At 49.3% G+C, this 13,196-nt stretch overlaps 1 protein-coding gene across 4 annotated transcripts in view; it reads left to right on the top strand.

Annotated features, from left to right (window-relative positions):
* The window catches only part of Tom1l2 (target of myb1 like 2 membrane trafficking protein), a 135,644-nt gene extending 124,606 nt beyond the window's left edge, over positions 1 to 11,038 (top strand). For 3 of the 4 annotated variants that reach the window (XM_090349409.1, XM_090349407.1, XM_090349406.1), the window contains 3 exons: positions 3,999 to 4,058; positions 6,068 to 6,104; positions 7,226 to 11,038. In XM_090349409.1, coding sequence (XP_090205535.1) covers positions 3,999 to 4,058; positions 6,068 to 6,104; positions 7,226 to 7,374 — 246 coding nt within the window. In that variant the 3' untranslated portion in view covers positions 7,375 to 11,038. The remainder of the gene's footprint in view (positions 1 to 3,998; positions 4,059 to 6,067; positions 6,105 to 7,225) is intronic. The other variant, XM_090349408.1, reaches the window with a different exon arrangement.
* The last annotated feature ends 2,158 nt before the right edge of the window (positions 11,039 to 13,196 follow it).

Below are 13,196 nucleotides of genomic sequence, written 5' to 3'. Positions count from 1 at the left end.
CATTAAGAAACAGAAACACCAACCTGAAAACTAAGAGATTCTGACTCCAGGAATGTTGAAGGTTAAAAGCAACTTTATAAATCACTCTATTCCACAGATGAGGAGACCATGCTCACCTTTTCATCCACAGATCTGAGGCTTCTTACGGCAGAAGAAGCTGAAACTACCCAGTGAAGGGTCCAAGAGAAGCAACTCACCCCAAGTTCCCCTTAGTGAGAAGTGTGGCCCAGCTGGAGCCCAGAATACCCTTACCCATGCTCTCCCTCACAGGCTGTGCCTGGCTCCCAGCCTTGTCTGGAGTGTGCCATTCCACACATTACACATAACTTTCAGACACATCTAGGGAAGAGAGAAATAGTATGAGGGGCGTTTTGTTGTTGTGTTTTGTTTTGCATGATCTCTGTCAAGATTAATCCTCAAAAAAGAAAATTTAAGAATGATCTCATGCCCAAAGATTTATTTATTTTTACCTCACTGGAAACTAAACCCATGGTAGGCAAGAAGTCTGCCACTGCTACACCAACAGCCTTCTATTTCTATTAACAGTGACCAAAAAAAAATTGTAAATATATGAAAAAAACTAAAGATTTTGACCCATGATCACTTACTGTTTTTTTAGAATTTATCATTATTATTTAATAATAGTAATTTATTGATTTATTTTGCTGGTTCTGGGACTTGAACTGGAGCCTGGGTGCTGTCCCTGATCCTCTTTGTTCTTAAGGCTAGCTCATTACCACTTGAGGTAGTGGTGGTAGAGCACCACTTCTCGCTTTTTCTTTTTGCCAGTCCTGGGCTTGAGCTCAGGGCCTGAGCACTGTCCTTAGACTTTCTCAAGGCTAGAGCTCTACCACTTGAGCCTCAGCACCACTTCTGGCTTTTTTCTATGTATGTGGTACTGAGGAATCAAACCCGGGTCTTTGTGCATGCTGGGCAAGCGCTCAACCACTAGGCCAAACCCCCGGCCCAACTTCTCGCTTTTTCTAAGTAGTTCATTGGACATAAGAATCTCGAAGACGGGGCCTGGAATTTGGCCTAGTGGTTAAAGTACTTGCCTAGCATGCATGAAGACCCGGGTTCGATTCCTCAGTACCACATACATAGAAAAAAGCCAGAAGTGGTGCTGAGGCTCAAGTGGTAGAGCTCTAGCCTTGAGAAAGTCCAAGGACAGTGCTCAGTCCCTGAGCTCAAGCCCAGGACTGGCAAAAAAAAAAAAAAAAAAAAAAAAAGAATCTCGAAGACTTGGGCTTGGAGTGTGGCGTAGCAGTAGAGTGCTCACATAGCTTGCATGAAGCCCTGGGTTTGATTCCCCAGTATCACATACAGAGAAAAAGCTAGACATGGCTCTGTGGCTCAAGCGGTAGAGTGCTAGACTTGCGCAAAAGAAGCTTAGGGACAGTGTTCAGGTCCTGAGTTCTAGCCCCAGGACTGGCAAAAAAAAAAAAAAAGACTCTCATAGACTTTTCTGCCTGGGCTGGCTTTGAGCTACAATCTTCAGATCTAAGCCTCCTGAGTAGCTAGGAGTCAGGATTGAGCCCCTGAAGCTAGCATTCCTCAGCCTTTTTGCATTTGGACCTTAAAGATGTGTGCCAGCTTCTTAGAGGCTTTTTTCAAATTTTGTCAACACATCAGAAAAGAAGCTCAGTGGTAAGCTTGCCTAACATGGATGAAATCCTGGGTTCCATCCTCAGCACTGCAAAGAAGAAAAGAAGGGAAAAGCTCAGTACATGGAGTCTCAGTTTCTCTTAGGTACATAACAAAGAAAGGCCATGTGAGTGTGCTCTAGCGGCTGAAGGGTTGACTGCACCTTGGTGTTGGGACTCAGCATGGCACACATCCTCTCTGAGCCAGCATTATGATTTGGAGACATCAAGGTCATGAAAATGGCATCTCCTGTTCCAGGAATGTGTCAAGGCCGAAGGCCTGCCAGCAAGGATCAGATAACAGGCTGCACCCGCTGGGTCCTGCTGCTCTTTGACAGGGACGGTGGGTGCCTGCCTTAAGCACTGTTGGCACAGCCATGGAGCATTCATGCCCCCACCCTGTGTGAGTAGTAACATAGTCACATAGTCACATACTGTCCCTAGGATTCATATCAGGGTAGTACGAATTCACAGCAGTGTTTTCAGTTCAACAGTCTGCAGTCCTCCAGAAAGTCAGGATAAAATGGCAACACAGAGAGATGCTGCCTAATCTGGTCAGTGGGTAGTTTGGCATTCTGAAAATACTTATGTGACCACCCATGTTAGTTGCAGATAGGGCTCAGAGCAGGTTCAGACCCTGAGTCCACAACCCACAGTGGGTGGGAGAGGCTCTCACAACACTGCAGGCACCTGCTCAGACTGTGCATGCTCCACCTGGAGGCCCCCAGACTCTTCCTTCATCAGGAACAGATGTCAGCCTCCAAGACTAGTCAGGTCAGAGCTGGTCATAGGAATTTTCTGTTTTTCCTATGTTAGGGCTGAGTCATTTTGTTTTAGAATTAGTTTACACTCAGGCAGTCTTCTTCCTGCTTATTTAAACTTTACCCTTACTCCAGGTCATGGCATGGAGGTATACAGCCAGCAATAGACATACACTAGCTTTGCTTTTCTAGAAACAGCAGTCAAGCAAGATGCTCCCCTCTTCTCCAAAGGTACATCCCAGGCCCAGGAGAAGTAAGGAAGCAGGTTACCCTGATTAAGGGCCATTACTTCATTTGTCTGGGCTGAGTGTCAATTATTTCATTGAAGTGGCTTCTAAGGAGTTAAAGTCCACCTTTACTTCTTATCACATCATATTTGACAATAACATAAACTGTTTTAGTCACATGCGTTTTTCAGAATCTCTGCCTAAGGTCCAAAGTCCAGGTAGCAACTTATCCGGCATCTATTAGGTTTGTGGGGGAGTCCTGTCACCTCTCCAGTGGCCTGGCCACTGCTCCCAGTTCTCAGTGAACTTCTTTTCTTTGACTGCAGGAGACTGTGGTTGAAAGTAGAAAGCACACCCGGCTCAGTGGCTCACACATGTAATCCTAGCTAGTCGGGAGGCTGAGATCTGAGGATCTCAGTTCAAAGCCAGCCTGCGCACTAAAGAACTTGAGACTCATCTCCAATTAATCACTAGAAAATAGGAAATGATGCTATGGCTCAAGGGGTAGGGCAGTAGCTTTGAGCTGAAAGAGCTCAGGGCAGCACCCAGGCCCAGAGTTCAAGCCCCACGACTGACAAAAAAAAGAAAGAAAGAAAGAAAAGAAAGCAAGCAAGCATGAGGCTAGAGGAAACTGTTGTGTTCAAGGCTACCATGTGATTTTTTCCCCCCTTGAAGAGACACAAAAGACTAAAACCTTATAGTCCCCTTTGTTACCAAAGCCTTCATTTTAGCAGTGAAGCCTTGCAATTCCCTTTATCACTGAAGCCCTTATTTTAGCCACATTCCTATTGTACTCAAGCAGGCCTCCTTTCTGCCACACCCAAGCCAGTGGAACCTAAGCCTCTGGCTCCTCCTTCCACTTAGAATTTAATCCAGACCAATGGATTTGGCAACCTAAACAACAGAGCAGACAGAGTTCCAGGTGTCTTCCAAGGCTGGCTCCTCTTGGCTCGTGGAGTCACTTCCCTGGCTGGGCTTGATCCAGGACAGCTGGTTCTCCATGACTGCTATCTGACCAGCACATCCTGAGAGTAGATGGTGTTTTGTGCCTGTGATTACAAGAGGAGACACATGCAGTCAAAAAGTTATCCATATCAAGAACATGTACTGCTGCCTTCCTTGCCTTGGGTGTCCGCTTCTTATTGTTTGCTACCCCATTGCTTTCCTCACCTACCATTTCACATGTGGCTGCCATGCGATTGTGGTTTTTTTGTTGTTGTTTTTATTTTTTTGTTTTTGCTGTGTACATTTTGGTTTCATTTGGGGGTTGCTTTTTGACGATTTATTTTGTTCCGGTGTTCTGTCTTCTCCCGCCTGGCTGTGTGGGGGCTGCCTCGCCCTCCCCCTGCTGCTTGCCGCCTCCATAGATCCCCGTTTCGCAGCCCTCTGTCATGGACGACATTGAGGTGTGGCTCAGGACTGACCTGGTGAGACTCGATTTTTCTACTTTGTGTGCGGGGTGTGGCAAGGCAGAAGCTCTTCTGAGGATGGGGGCTGATGAGCCCCCACTAGTGGGTGGAGGGGCGTCAGGCCCATCACAGCCTCCACAGCCACCTTCCTTCCCTGCACTGAGCCTCAGCCACGGGTGCTGTGGAGGACTGTTGGATGCCAGTGATGGGTGGGGCTCAGGGCACAATTCCTCATCCACAGAGCCCTGCACAGGTGTGGGCAGGTCCTTCCTGACATCCCACTGTCTGGGAGCAAAGCTGCAGACCCAGTGCTGGCTGACTCCTTTACATTGATTTCAAGGACGTGTGTGCTTGGGGGTTATGGAGTATTTTTGTTTGTTTTTGCTTTCATTTTCTAATTTAGTTTTTCTGTTTTATTTGTATTTCGTTTTGTATTTTTTTCAATGCTGGGGACAGAAGTTCCATTGTGCATGCTTCACAAGTGTATCTCTGAGCTACATTAGTCATTTTTTTTTAATATTGTGAAATCTACACACAGATGAACTGAGAGTTTGTTTCTTTTTAATTCACTGTCATCCCCCTTCTCAGTATCTTCTAGTATTTTGGGTTTAAAAGGAAACCTTCCCCCAAAGACTGTTACCTCCAAAGACTTTAAAAATGGCTGTAGGTTCATCCCTCTGTTCCTTATAAAGCTTTCACTCTCAGTGGCTCTAGAATAGAGGGAGCTCTCCAGTGGCCAATGAACAATGGGCCTTTCCAAGGTCATGGGCTAGTTGGACTCTTCCCAGATCTAGAGACCCCGGCTAGTGACTGGGCCATCTTCCACAAGAGGACAGCCGGCATCCAATCAGAGTTTCTCACTCTCACCTTCCTGGAAGACCAGGCTTTCCATAGACATTCACTGGCTAAAGGAGACTTTTCCTAAAAGATGCTCAGAAAACAAATAGCTTCCTTCACAGAGGTGGAGCAGGAAGTGCTGAAGCCCTCCCTTTTTTTAATTAAAGAATTTATTAATATTGATTTTTACATCATATTTCAAGTGACATGTTTAAAAAGTATTCAAGAAGGGAATATCTATATACTATCACTGGCACTTAGATTTTAGAACATAATTAAAATTAAGCTGAGTGAAGCCCTCCCTTTTCAAGGGACCTAAGACTCAGGAAGGAAAGTCCTACCTAGCAGAGTTCCCAGCAGGCTCCTTTCAGGAGCTGGCAGCGGAACCACAGGGGGAGGCTCTGTTCATGCTTCCAGGAGACAGAGCTGCCACTGCCAAAGTACCAACTAGGGCCAGGGGCAGGCCGTCCAGGTCCCAAACAGCCTCTAGCTAGTGCTCTGGATGGTGTCTTCCCAGAACCTCACACTGGCAGTGAGTAGACGCTGCACAGAGGAGCACATCTAGAGACACCAGTGTGCCTCAGACTCCTGTGACTACCCAGATCCTTTAGTGGGTCAGTGGGTAGGGTCTTATCCTCACTCCGGGAGAGGGACCCAGCTTACACTTTTTGTTTTGTTTTGTTTTGTTTTCTGGCCCTTTTGGGGGAATCAAAACCTAGAACCTATTTGGTTTTGTTTCTCATTCCCCTTTATTTTTTTTTTTAAATTTTATCTTTTTGTGGATCGTGGGGCTTGAACTCAGCCTGGGCACTGTCCCTGAGCTCTTCTGCTCTAGGCTACCACCCTACCCTTGAGCCAAGCCCCATTTCCCATTTTCTAGAGGTTAAATGGAGAGAAGAGTTTCAGGTCCTTTTGTGCTGGGGCTGGCTTTGAACCTTGATCCTCAGATCTCAGCATCCTGGGTAGCTAGGATTTACAGGCGTGAGCCACTGTACCCGGCTTTTTTTTTTTTTTTAAAAACAAAATCTCTGCTTTTGGTAAGAAGAGCAGCATTTTGCTTTAACAAAAATAAAGTTTTGTTTGGGCTCCTTTGGGATGTGACAATGAAGGGTGGTCATGGATAGGCAGAAGTGTCCAGGCAGGCAAGGCAGGGACAGGCCCTAATGTTGCTCTGTCTGCTCCTCCAACAGAAGGGCGATGACCTGGAAGAAGGGGTCACGAGTGAAGGTAAGCCCAGCCAATGACCTTGCAGGCCCCTTTGCTCTCCCACCCTAGGCTATGGGGGCTATACAAGTGCTGGCCCCCTCTCCCTACAGCCTCCCTTGCCAGAGTCTTTATAACTGCTAAATCTCTGAGTTGTGGCCTTCAGGGCTATGAAGATATAGGAAGTGACATCTCCTCCTAACTCCTTTAAGGGGAAACATCAGAAAAAACAAACAAACAAAAAAAAACAACCAAAAAAAAAAAAAAACACGTGATTTTTCACTGCGAAGATGCCAAGCTTGCCATCTGGGTCCCAACCCTGTGCCCAGGTCTAGGGCAGGCAGTGTACCTCACAGGGTGTGCGGTTGATGAGTTGCTGGAGGCCTCAGTTGATGAGTCTGGTGGGAAGAGGGGGCTTATTTCTCCATCTACCTCCCCCTTTCATCTCTGACACACTATCCCTCTCTATCCTGCCTCCCCATCTCAGCCTGTGTCCTGCCTGACTTCTGCCTCAGTTTGCCAGACTCTGTGGTCAGACCCATGGATTTGGCAACCTAAACAACGGAGCAGAGTTCCAGGTGTCTTCCAAGGCTGATACCTGTATCCCAGTCTGGCTCCTCTTGGCTCGTGGAGTCACTTGCCTGGGCTGGGCTTGATCTAGGACAGTGGGTTCTCCATGACTGCTATCTGACCAGCACATCCAGAGAGTAGACCCAGCAAAGAACTCTCCCTCCCTGGCCCTATGCTGATTTGGGAAACAGATCTAAGTCCTTGATAGGCCACTGTGTTTTTCACAGCCTTTTCCTGCAGGGCTCGCAGATTGTCAGATCCTTTCCCCATCACCAGCCTCAAGTTGGGCTTCCTGCTTGCCCTGCAGGTATATGGGGGAGAGAGTAAGAAGGCTAACTCTGCTGAGACTGGTTCCCAAACAGGAAAGATACAGAATCACTGGTGCTGACTGGTAGCTGGCCCTGCCATTCCTGCCTCCAGACAGAGGGCAGCTAGGGCAACATGGCGCCCTCTCCAGCTAAAGGTGGAGATCTCCTGCTGGGTTGAGTGCAGTGGGAAGAAGTAGAACATGCCCCAGAAAACAAGAAGGCTGTGTCTCCTATTAACTCTATCCTTTGCCTTGCTTTATATTGCAGAGTTTGATAAGTTCCTGGAAGAAAGAGCCAAAGCTGCTGAAATGGTTCCTGACCTCCCCTCACCACCCGTGGAAGCCCCTGCACCAGCTTCCAACTCTTCCGGTCGGAAGAAGCCAGAGCGGTCCGAGGATGCCCTCTTTGCCCTGTGAGCTGTTCTGTGGTTTGCCTCCTTCGATGGCAGGTCACTGCTGGTTCCCCTAGTGGACACGGGCACTGGCCACTGCTCCCTAGCCCTTTGGCCTACACGCCTGTGTCTCCATGGAAACACCACTGTATTTGCTCCCAGACCTTTCCTAGAGTCAAGACCAGCTTTCGTCACCTTCTTTTCTCTGGGCAGTGGGACAGTGGCAGTCCAGCCAGAGGCCCCTCCTCCTTCCCCTACCCCTGTGGGCTCCTTTGGCCTTGGGTCATCCCAGGAAGAGCCAGTGGCCCAGCCCCCAAAAGGGCAACCCCCTCGATAATCCTGAGCAGACATCTGAACTGTCCCCTTCATTATCTCCAATAGAGATGGGTCAGGCTCTAGCCCTGCCACATGTGCCCACCTCCTCCTGGCTCAGTGGCTTTCCTCGGGCATGCTGCTCCCCTGTGTCCTCTCTTCCAGAAAGGGCTTGGTGTCACTTCTCTGGAAGAGCAGGGCTCAGTTGTACCCATAGGCTCAGTCTCCCTCCTTGGACTCTGTGTCACTTGTGACACTTGATGTATTGGCACTTTAGAGGGCTCTGTGGACTGCGGCTCCCTCCTCATGCCTGGTTGGTTCAGTAGCTAACACAAAGGGCCCAGAAGGACCTGCAGCTCTTGGTGTAGGGACAGCCAAGTGCAGCTGGGAGGCAGCATGCTACCTGTAAACTCTAGCCACATGGCATGTTGAATAGCAAGCTCTACTACAAACTAACTGGCCCCCATAGATACCCTGCACATCACCCTCGCACCTACGCTGGTGTTGGAGAGGATTGCATGAGAGGCGTGGCTCTAGCAGGCATGGGAAGATGGTATGTACCACACCCACCACCCTGGCCGGGCCTGTAGCAGCCTCCATACCCAGGCCCTGCAGCAAACAGCGATGCACCATGCCTGGGGATTCCAAATGACTGAGTGGCTAGAGTGACACTCGATTCCTTCTTCCCTCCCTGGAAGGGGCTTCAGCCTCCTTCCCAGCCGTCCTGACAGAATGATCCCTCCCAGCCCCCACTTTCCATTTTGAAGGTCACTGTCTATGGCTGAGCAGATGGGGGCTGGTGACACCAGCTCCTTCCTGTTCTATATCCTTGCTGGTATCTTTTTGGCCCCAGGCAAGGGACTCATAGCATTAGCCAGCCATGGCCTGGTCCTAAGCTGCCATTACCCAGAAAACGAAAATGTTACAGTAGCAGCAGCAGCCCCTCCTGAGTCTCTGGGCCTGCTCACTGTTCCCTCTGGCACTCACTTCCCCAGGTTACCACGCATTCCCCACCCCTGATGGTGTCAGCCTTTCCCCCTGTTACTGCCAGATCCCGACCCCATCAGAGAGAGGAGCCAGGCTTTGAGGGCCAAAAGACAAGTGCAGCACTTTATGACATAACCAGGATTGCAGTGAGGGCTAAGGGTAGGACTGGTCCTGCACAGGGCTCCATGCCATCCAGGATCCCTCCAGAAGCTTCTAGAAAGGAGGCCTGAATACTGGGCCATCTAGCAGGACTGGTAGGGATAGCACATTCATACTACAGAGGATAGCCAGGAAGCATGTTCCCAAGTTCAGCCAACCTGCTTCCTGTCCAGTCCTCTGAGCATCTGCCTCACCTCTACCTTGTGATTCTCAGCCCTTGGCCAACCCAGGCCCCTCTCTCAGCATCTCTCAAGGGCAGAGCCCCTAAGGCCAACCTGACTATTAAGACCTCTGAAGGGAGCAGGTTGAGTCAAGCTGTAGAGGAGGTTGCTGACATGGAGGCCTACACTCCTTGCACAGTCTGGTGGGGTGATCCTGTGAGGATGTTAGCCTGCCAGAACTGGGCCAGTGAGTGGTAAGGAGGCAGGCCAGCATCCTCTGCGGGAATAGGCAGCCTCCCTGCCTAGGGTCTGCACAGAGAAGAAGGGTGATGCCTACAGGAAGCAAGGCTGTGATAGAGCCCAGAGCCGGGGTCCCCATGTCCACAGGTGTTCCCATCCCCTGACTACAGCTCATTGGCAGGGTTTAGAGAAGCCTGGTTGCCTCTCGGGCAGCAGGTACTGGAAGTCTCCTGTGAACTGCCAGGAGGCTATTAGCCACGCAGACAAGACACTCCTGCTTTCCTGTCCTGGAACAACCCCTCTGGTAGTGTTCACATCCCTCTGCTCACATCCTGTCCAGAGGTACCTGCAGGCTGTGGTAAAGTGTATTTAAGGCCCACATCAGTAGCCAGGTACCCTGTAGGGGGTTTTACTTATCCCTACTGGTTGTCCTGTCCTGCGGCCTGTGATTCTCCCTCTCTCTCCACGTAAAGGACACAGACCTCAGGCCTCTAGCTTAGTAAGGAAAGGAGCAGAACTAGCTGAAAAAGCCATCAGCTTCCAGAAGTATTAGAAATCACAGATACACTATGTACTTAATTACACTAAATTATTGCTGGGATTCCTCATAAGCACTAATTATACCTGATTCTAGGTTAAAAATATTTATTTTGTCACAATATTTTCTTGGGGATATGTTTAACCTTTATTTTGTTCATTGTGTGCTAAGGTGTGAAGAATATTTACTTCCTCCTGCCTACCTTTTTGACCAGTAGGAAGTAACAAAAAAAGGTCACTGCGTGCAGTTTGACCCTGGCACAGTGGCCTCTGGCCAGACTGCCACACAGTGGTCCCTGCGCAGGCCTTGAGCAGGTGAACTGTGGCTGGGCTGAGAGTGACCTACTGGTCTGGGCCAGAGGGAAATGTGAGTGTCCGTCCTGTCTTTTTGTGTCTCAGCCCCCTCTGTGTGAGTGACTGTGCCTTGGCTCATTGCCCTTCTCCTCCTCGCTCCGTGCTCTCGGGCCTGTGTTCTCGCTACAGCCCATTGGGAGATGAGAACCCATCCCCTGACTGCATGCTGCTGCAGCGGGGAGAGTGATGGCAGGCCTTTATGTGGCCCAGTGGTATGGGCTCTTGCCCTTGTCTTCTTGCTGCTGCACTCCTTCTGCTATCCCTTCTGCGAGCTCTCTTCTGATTGTGCCCTGCTTTCTGATGGCTCAGCACAGTGAAGAGTAGCATGAAGAAACACTTGTTCCCAGCCCAGCCTCAGTTTCTTGCACCGTTGGGTGGTCCTCATGGCCTCTCCACCATCTTTTGTTGGCAGAGCTGGGTTCCTCCTCCTTGTCCAGCCACATAGGGCATCAACCACTCCCAGAGGAATACGTTTCCACCTAAAGATGCTCCCCCATTGGGCCTTGTGCCCGTCTCCAACCCCTCCTGCCCATAGGGGTTCAGACCTAGCTTTCCCAGGAATCTTCTGGAGAAGCTGTCAGCCCCTGCATCAGAACTGCATCTGCCATGTCCCAAGCCTCTAAGCTCTCCTGGGTAGCAGAGATGGTATTTATTTCCTAAAGCTTGCACTTCATTTGTGAGGGTTCTCAGGATTGTTGGGGGCTATTGAAAAGAGGAATGTGTTGAGTTTGTTGTCTCTTTGTCCCAGAAGTCTGGTGTCTCCTCACTGTCTTGTTTCTGTGGACAGAGCTGGTTCTGGAGGGTGGGTTAATGCTCAGAAGGCTTAGAGTGGCATCAAAGTGTCCACCTACCCCACTGGCTCTCCCTCCAGATGCCGTCTCTCTAGTTTGGGTTCTTGCATGTAAAAATTCTCCACAATAAACAAATAATTGAACTGTTTCTGGTGTGATCTCTGTGGTTTCATCCCTGAGTGTCTAAAGGGCCTGCCAGGTTGGACTATCTCCCCGAGTCTTTAAGCAGGGACTACTGTGGGTCCATGCTGGAGAAAGCAGCGAGGGATACTCCCTACCCCCGCATCCCCCCGACCCATCTGCCTATGGGAAACTCCCAGTATTCTGCCCAGTGGGCCTTGCTAATAGTGACTGTAAAGCTGCTTGGTTGCCTGAGAGCTAGCTCACTCTTCAGTCAAGAGTGATAGATCTTCCTGCATCTTATCCAGAATCCCAGACTGACTCCTCCCACTTCCTTTAGTAACACCTTTATTAAGATATACAATTGGTGTAGTATGTAATTTACCCATGTGAAGTATACAATCGAGTCATTTTGGATCCTTTCACAGAGTCGTGCAACCATCAACACACTTATAGAACATTTTCTCCCCCACAAAAGAACCCATCTCTATAGTTTCCCCAACCAGCTCTCCTTTCTGAATGGCCTTCTTGCTGTGTGTGTGTATGGGGGGGTATTGTGGGTACTACAGTACTTACTGAAAGGTGAAGGTGATCACAGTGGGTAGCTGTTAGGAACCTAGGGTACTTGTGCCTTCTTCTGGTGGCTTGGGAGACCCTTTACTTCTTTCACCAATCCAGGTTAGAGTATAGACCACAATGCAATGGACTCATGACCTTCATTGTGCCTTTTGGGAGTAGAGAAAGCTATAGGCTTGCCCTTGGGTCAGCCCTCAAACCCAGACTTGTATCTCCTGGCCATCTCCATGGCCAATCGTGAAACCTTCCAGATGAGTGGCATAGGACAGTTTCCAGCTGCTGACAGGAAGGAGGGTACATGGCAGAGGTCACCAGCCTGAGCCAGAAATAACAGCAACACAGCTTCCAGGGACCATGTACTATCCTGTCTCCAGGGAGTTTTTACTAAGATCCTGCTTGTTTCTGGCCAGTTGGAGTGAGCTAGTGTTCTCCCAGACACACACTCCGTACAAGAGCAGAAAAAGAGCCTCTGACACGAGGGAGGCCCACAACCCCAGTTCCCTCTGAACAGACACCGACCATTTTGTGCCATCAGTCCTGCGCCAGGTCTGTAGTACTCCAGGAAGCAGAGCCATATCCCTGCCTGGTGGAAAGAACATTGGCCTAGAGATGGCTGTGGATTCACCAGGAAATCTGGTAAAGCCATCCATCGTTCTATGGCTTCTATGTTCCCAGGCTAGGCTAGCACCCTTGGAGAGCAGGACCTGCTCTGAGAGCCTGATTCAATTCCCAGAATGAAGCACACTGCAGCCAGGAAATCCTGGAGCTCTCTTCCAAGGCCTACAGGAAGAAGCACTAGAGCCCTAGGGCCGCTGGACAGCTGCCGGGAGCAGACTAGCCACAGGGGAAGGAAAGGAAGAGAAGGAGAAAGTAAAAAGGAGGAAGACACGGGAGGGGAGATAGTCATGCAGCTCTGGCCAGCTGTCCAGTCTCCCAGGAAGGAGGGACCTCATCATCCTTGGTAAGTTCTGGGCATTTCCCCAGTATATCAGTCAGACTTCTGTGGAGAAAAAAGTCAATAAACAAGGTTAGCTGCGTGCTGGTGTCTGGTGTCTGACATCTATAATCCTGGCTACTAAGGAGGCTAAAATCTAAAGATTCCGGTTTGAAGCCAGCACAGCAAGGAAAGTCCAAGAGACTCTACCTCCAGTAAACTACCAAAAAAGGAAAAAAAAAAGCCATAAGTGGCTCTGTGTCTCAAATGATAGAGCACTCGCCTTAAGCAAAAGAAGCCTAGCAATAGTGCCAGGCCCTTATTTAAGGTCCCAGAACAGGAGAGAGGGGATTAAATAAGGTTATCAGTATCAGGACATCTGGATATCTTTGTCTAAGATGAAGGGAATTCATGGTCCCCCAAATTCCTCATTTGAGGTAATATATTGGATTTTCTTTGGGTTACAGTATAAATAATCAGAAAAAAGAATTTGTTTAACTGACATCAGCTTCAGGAACAGCTGGATCTAGGTGATTATGGGTTTGGCCAGTTATCTGCTTCTCTGTATGTCTTGGCTTTACTTTCTCTGGGTTGGCTCATCCCTGTGGATACCTGACTGCAGGCTCTCTGCAGCTCCTGGCCAACTTCCTGCTGGCAGACAGGTTGCCTCTTTCCC

This window comes from Megascapheus bottae, chromosome 17, assembly GCF_031878675.1.
Source record: "Megascapheus bottae isolate mThoBot1 chromosome 17, mThoBot2.hap1, whole genome shotgun sequence".
Taxonomy (NCBI): domain Eukaryota; kingdom Metazoa; phylum Chordata; class Mammalia; order Rodentia; family Geomyidae; genus Megascapheus; species Megascapheus bottae.
This window is presented reverse-complemented; position numbering and strand designations above follow the sequence as displayed.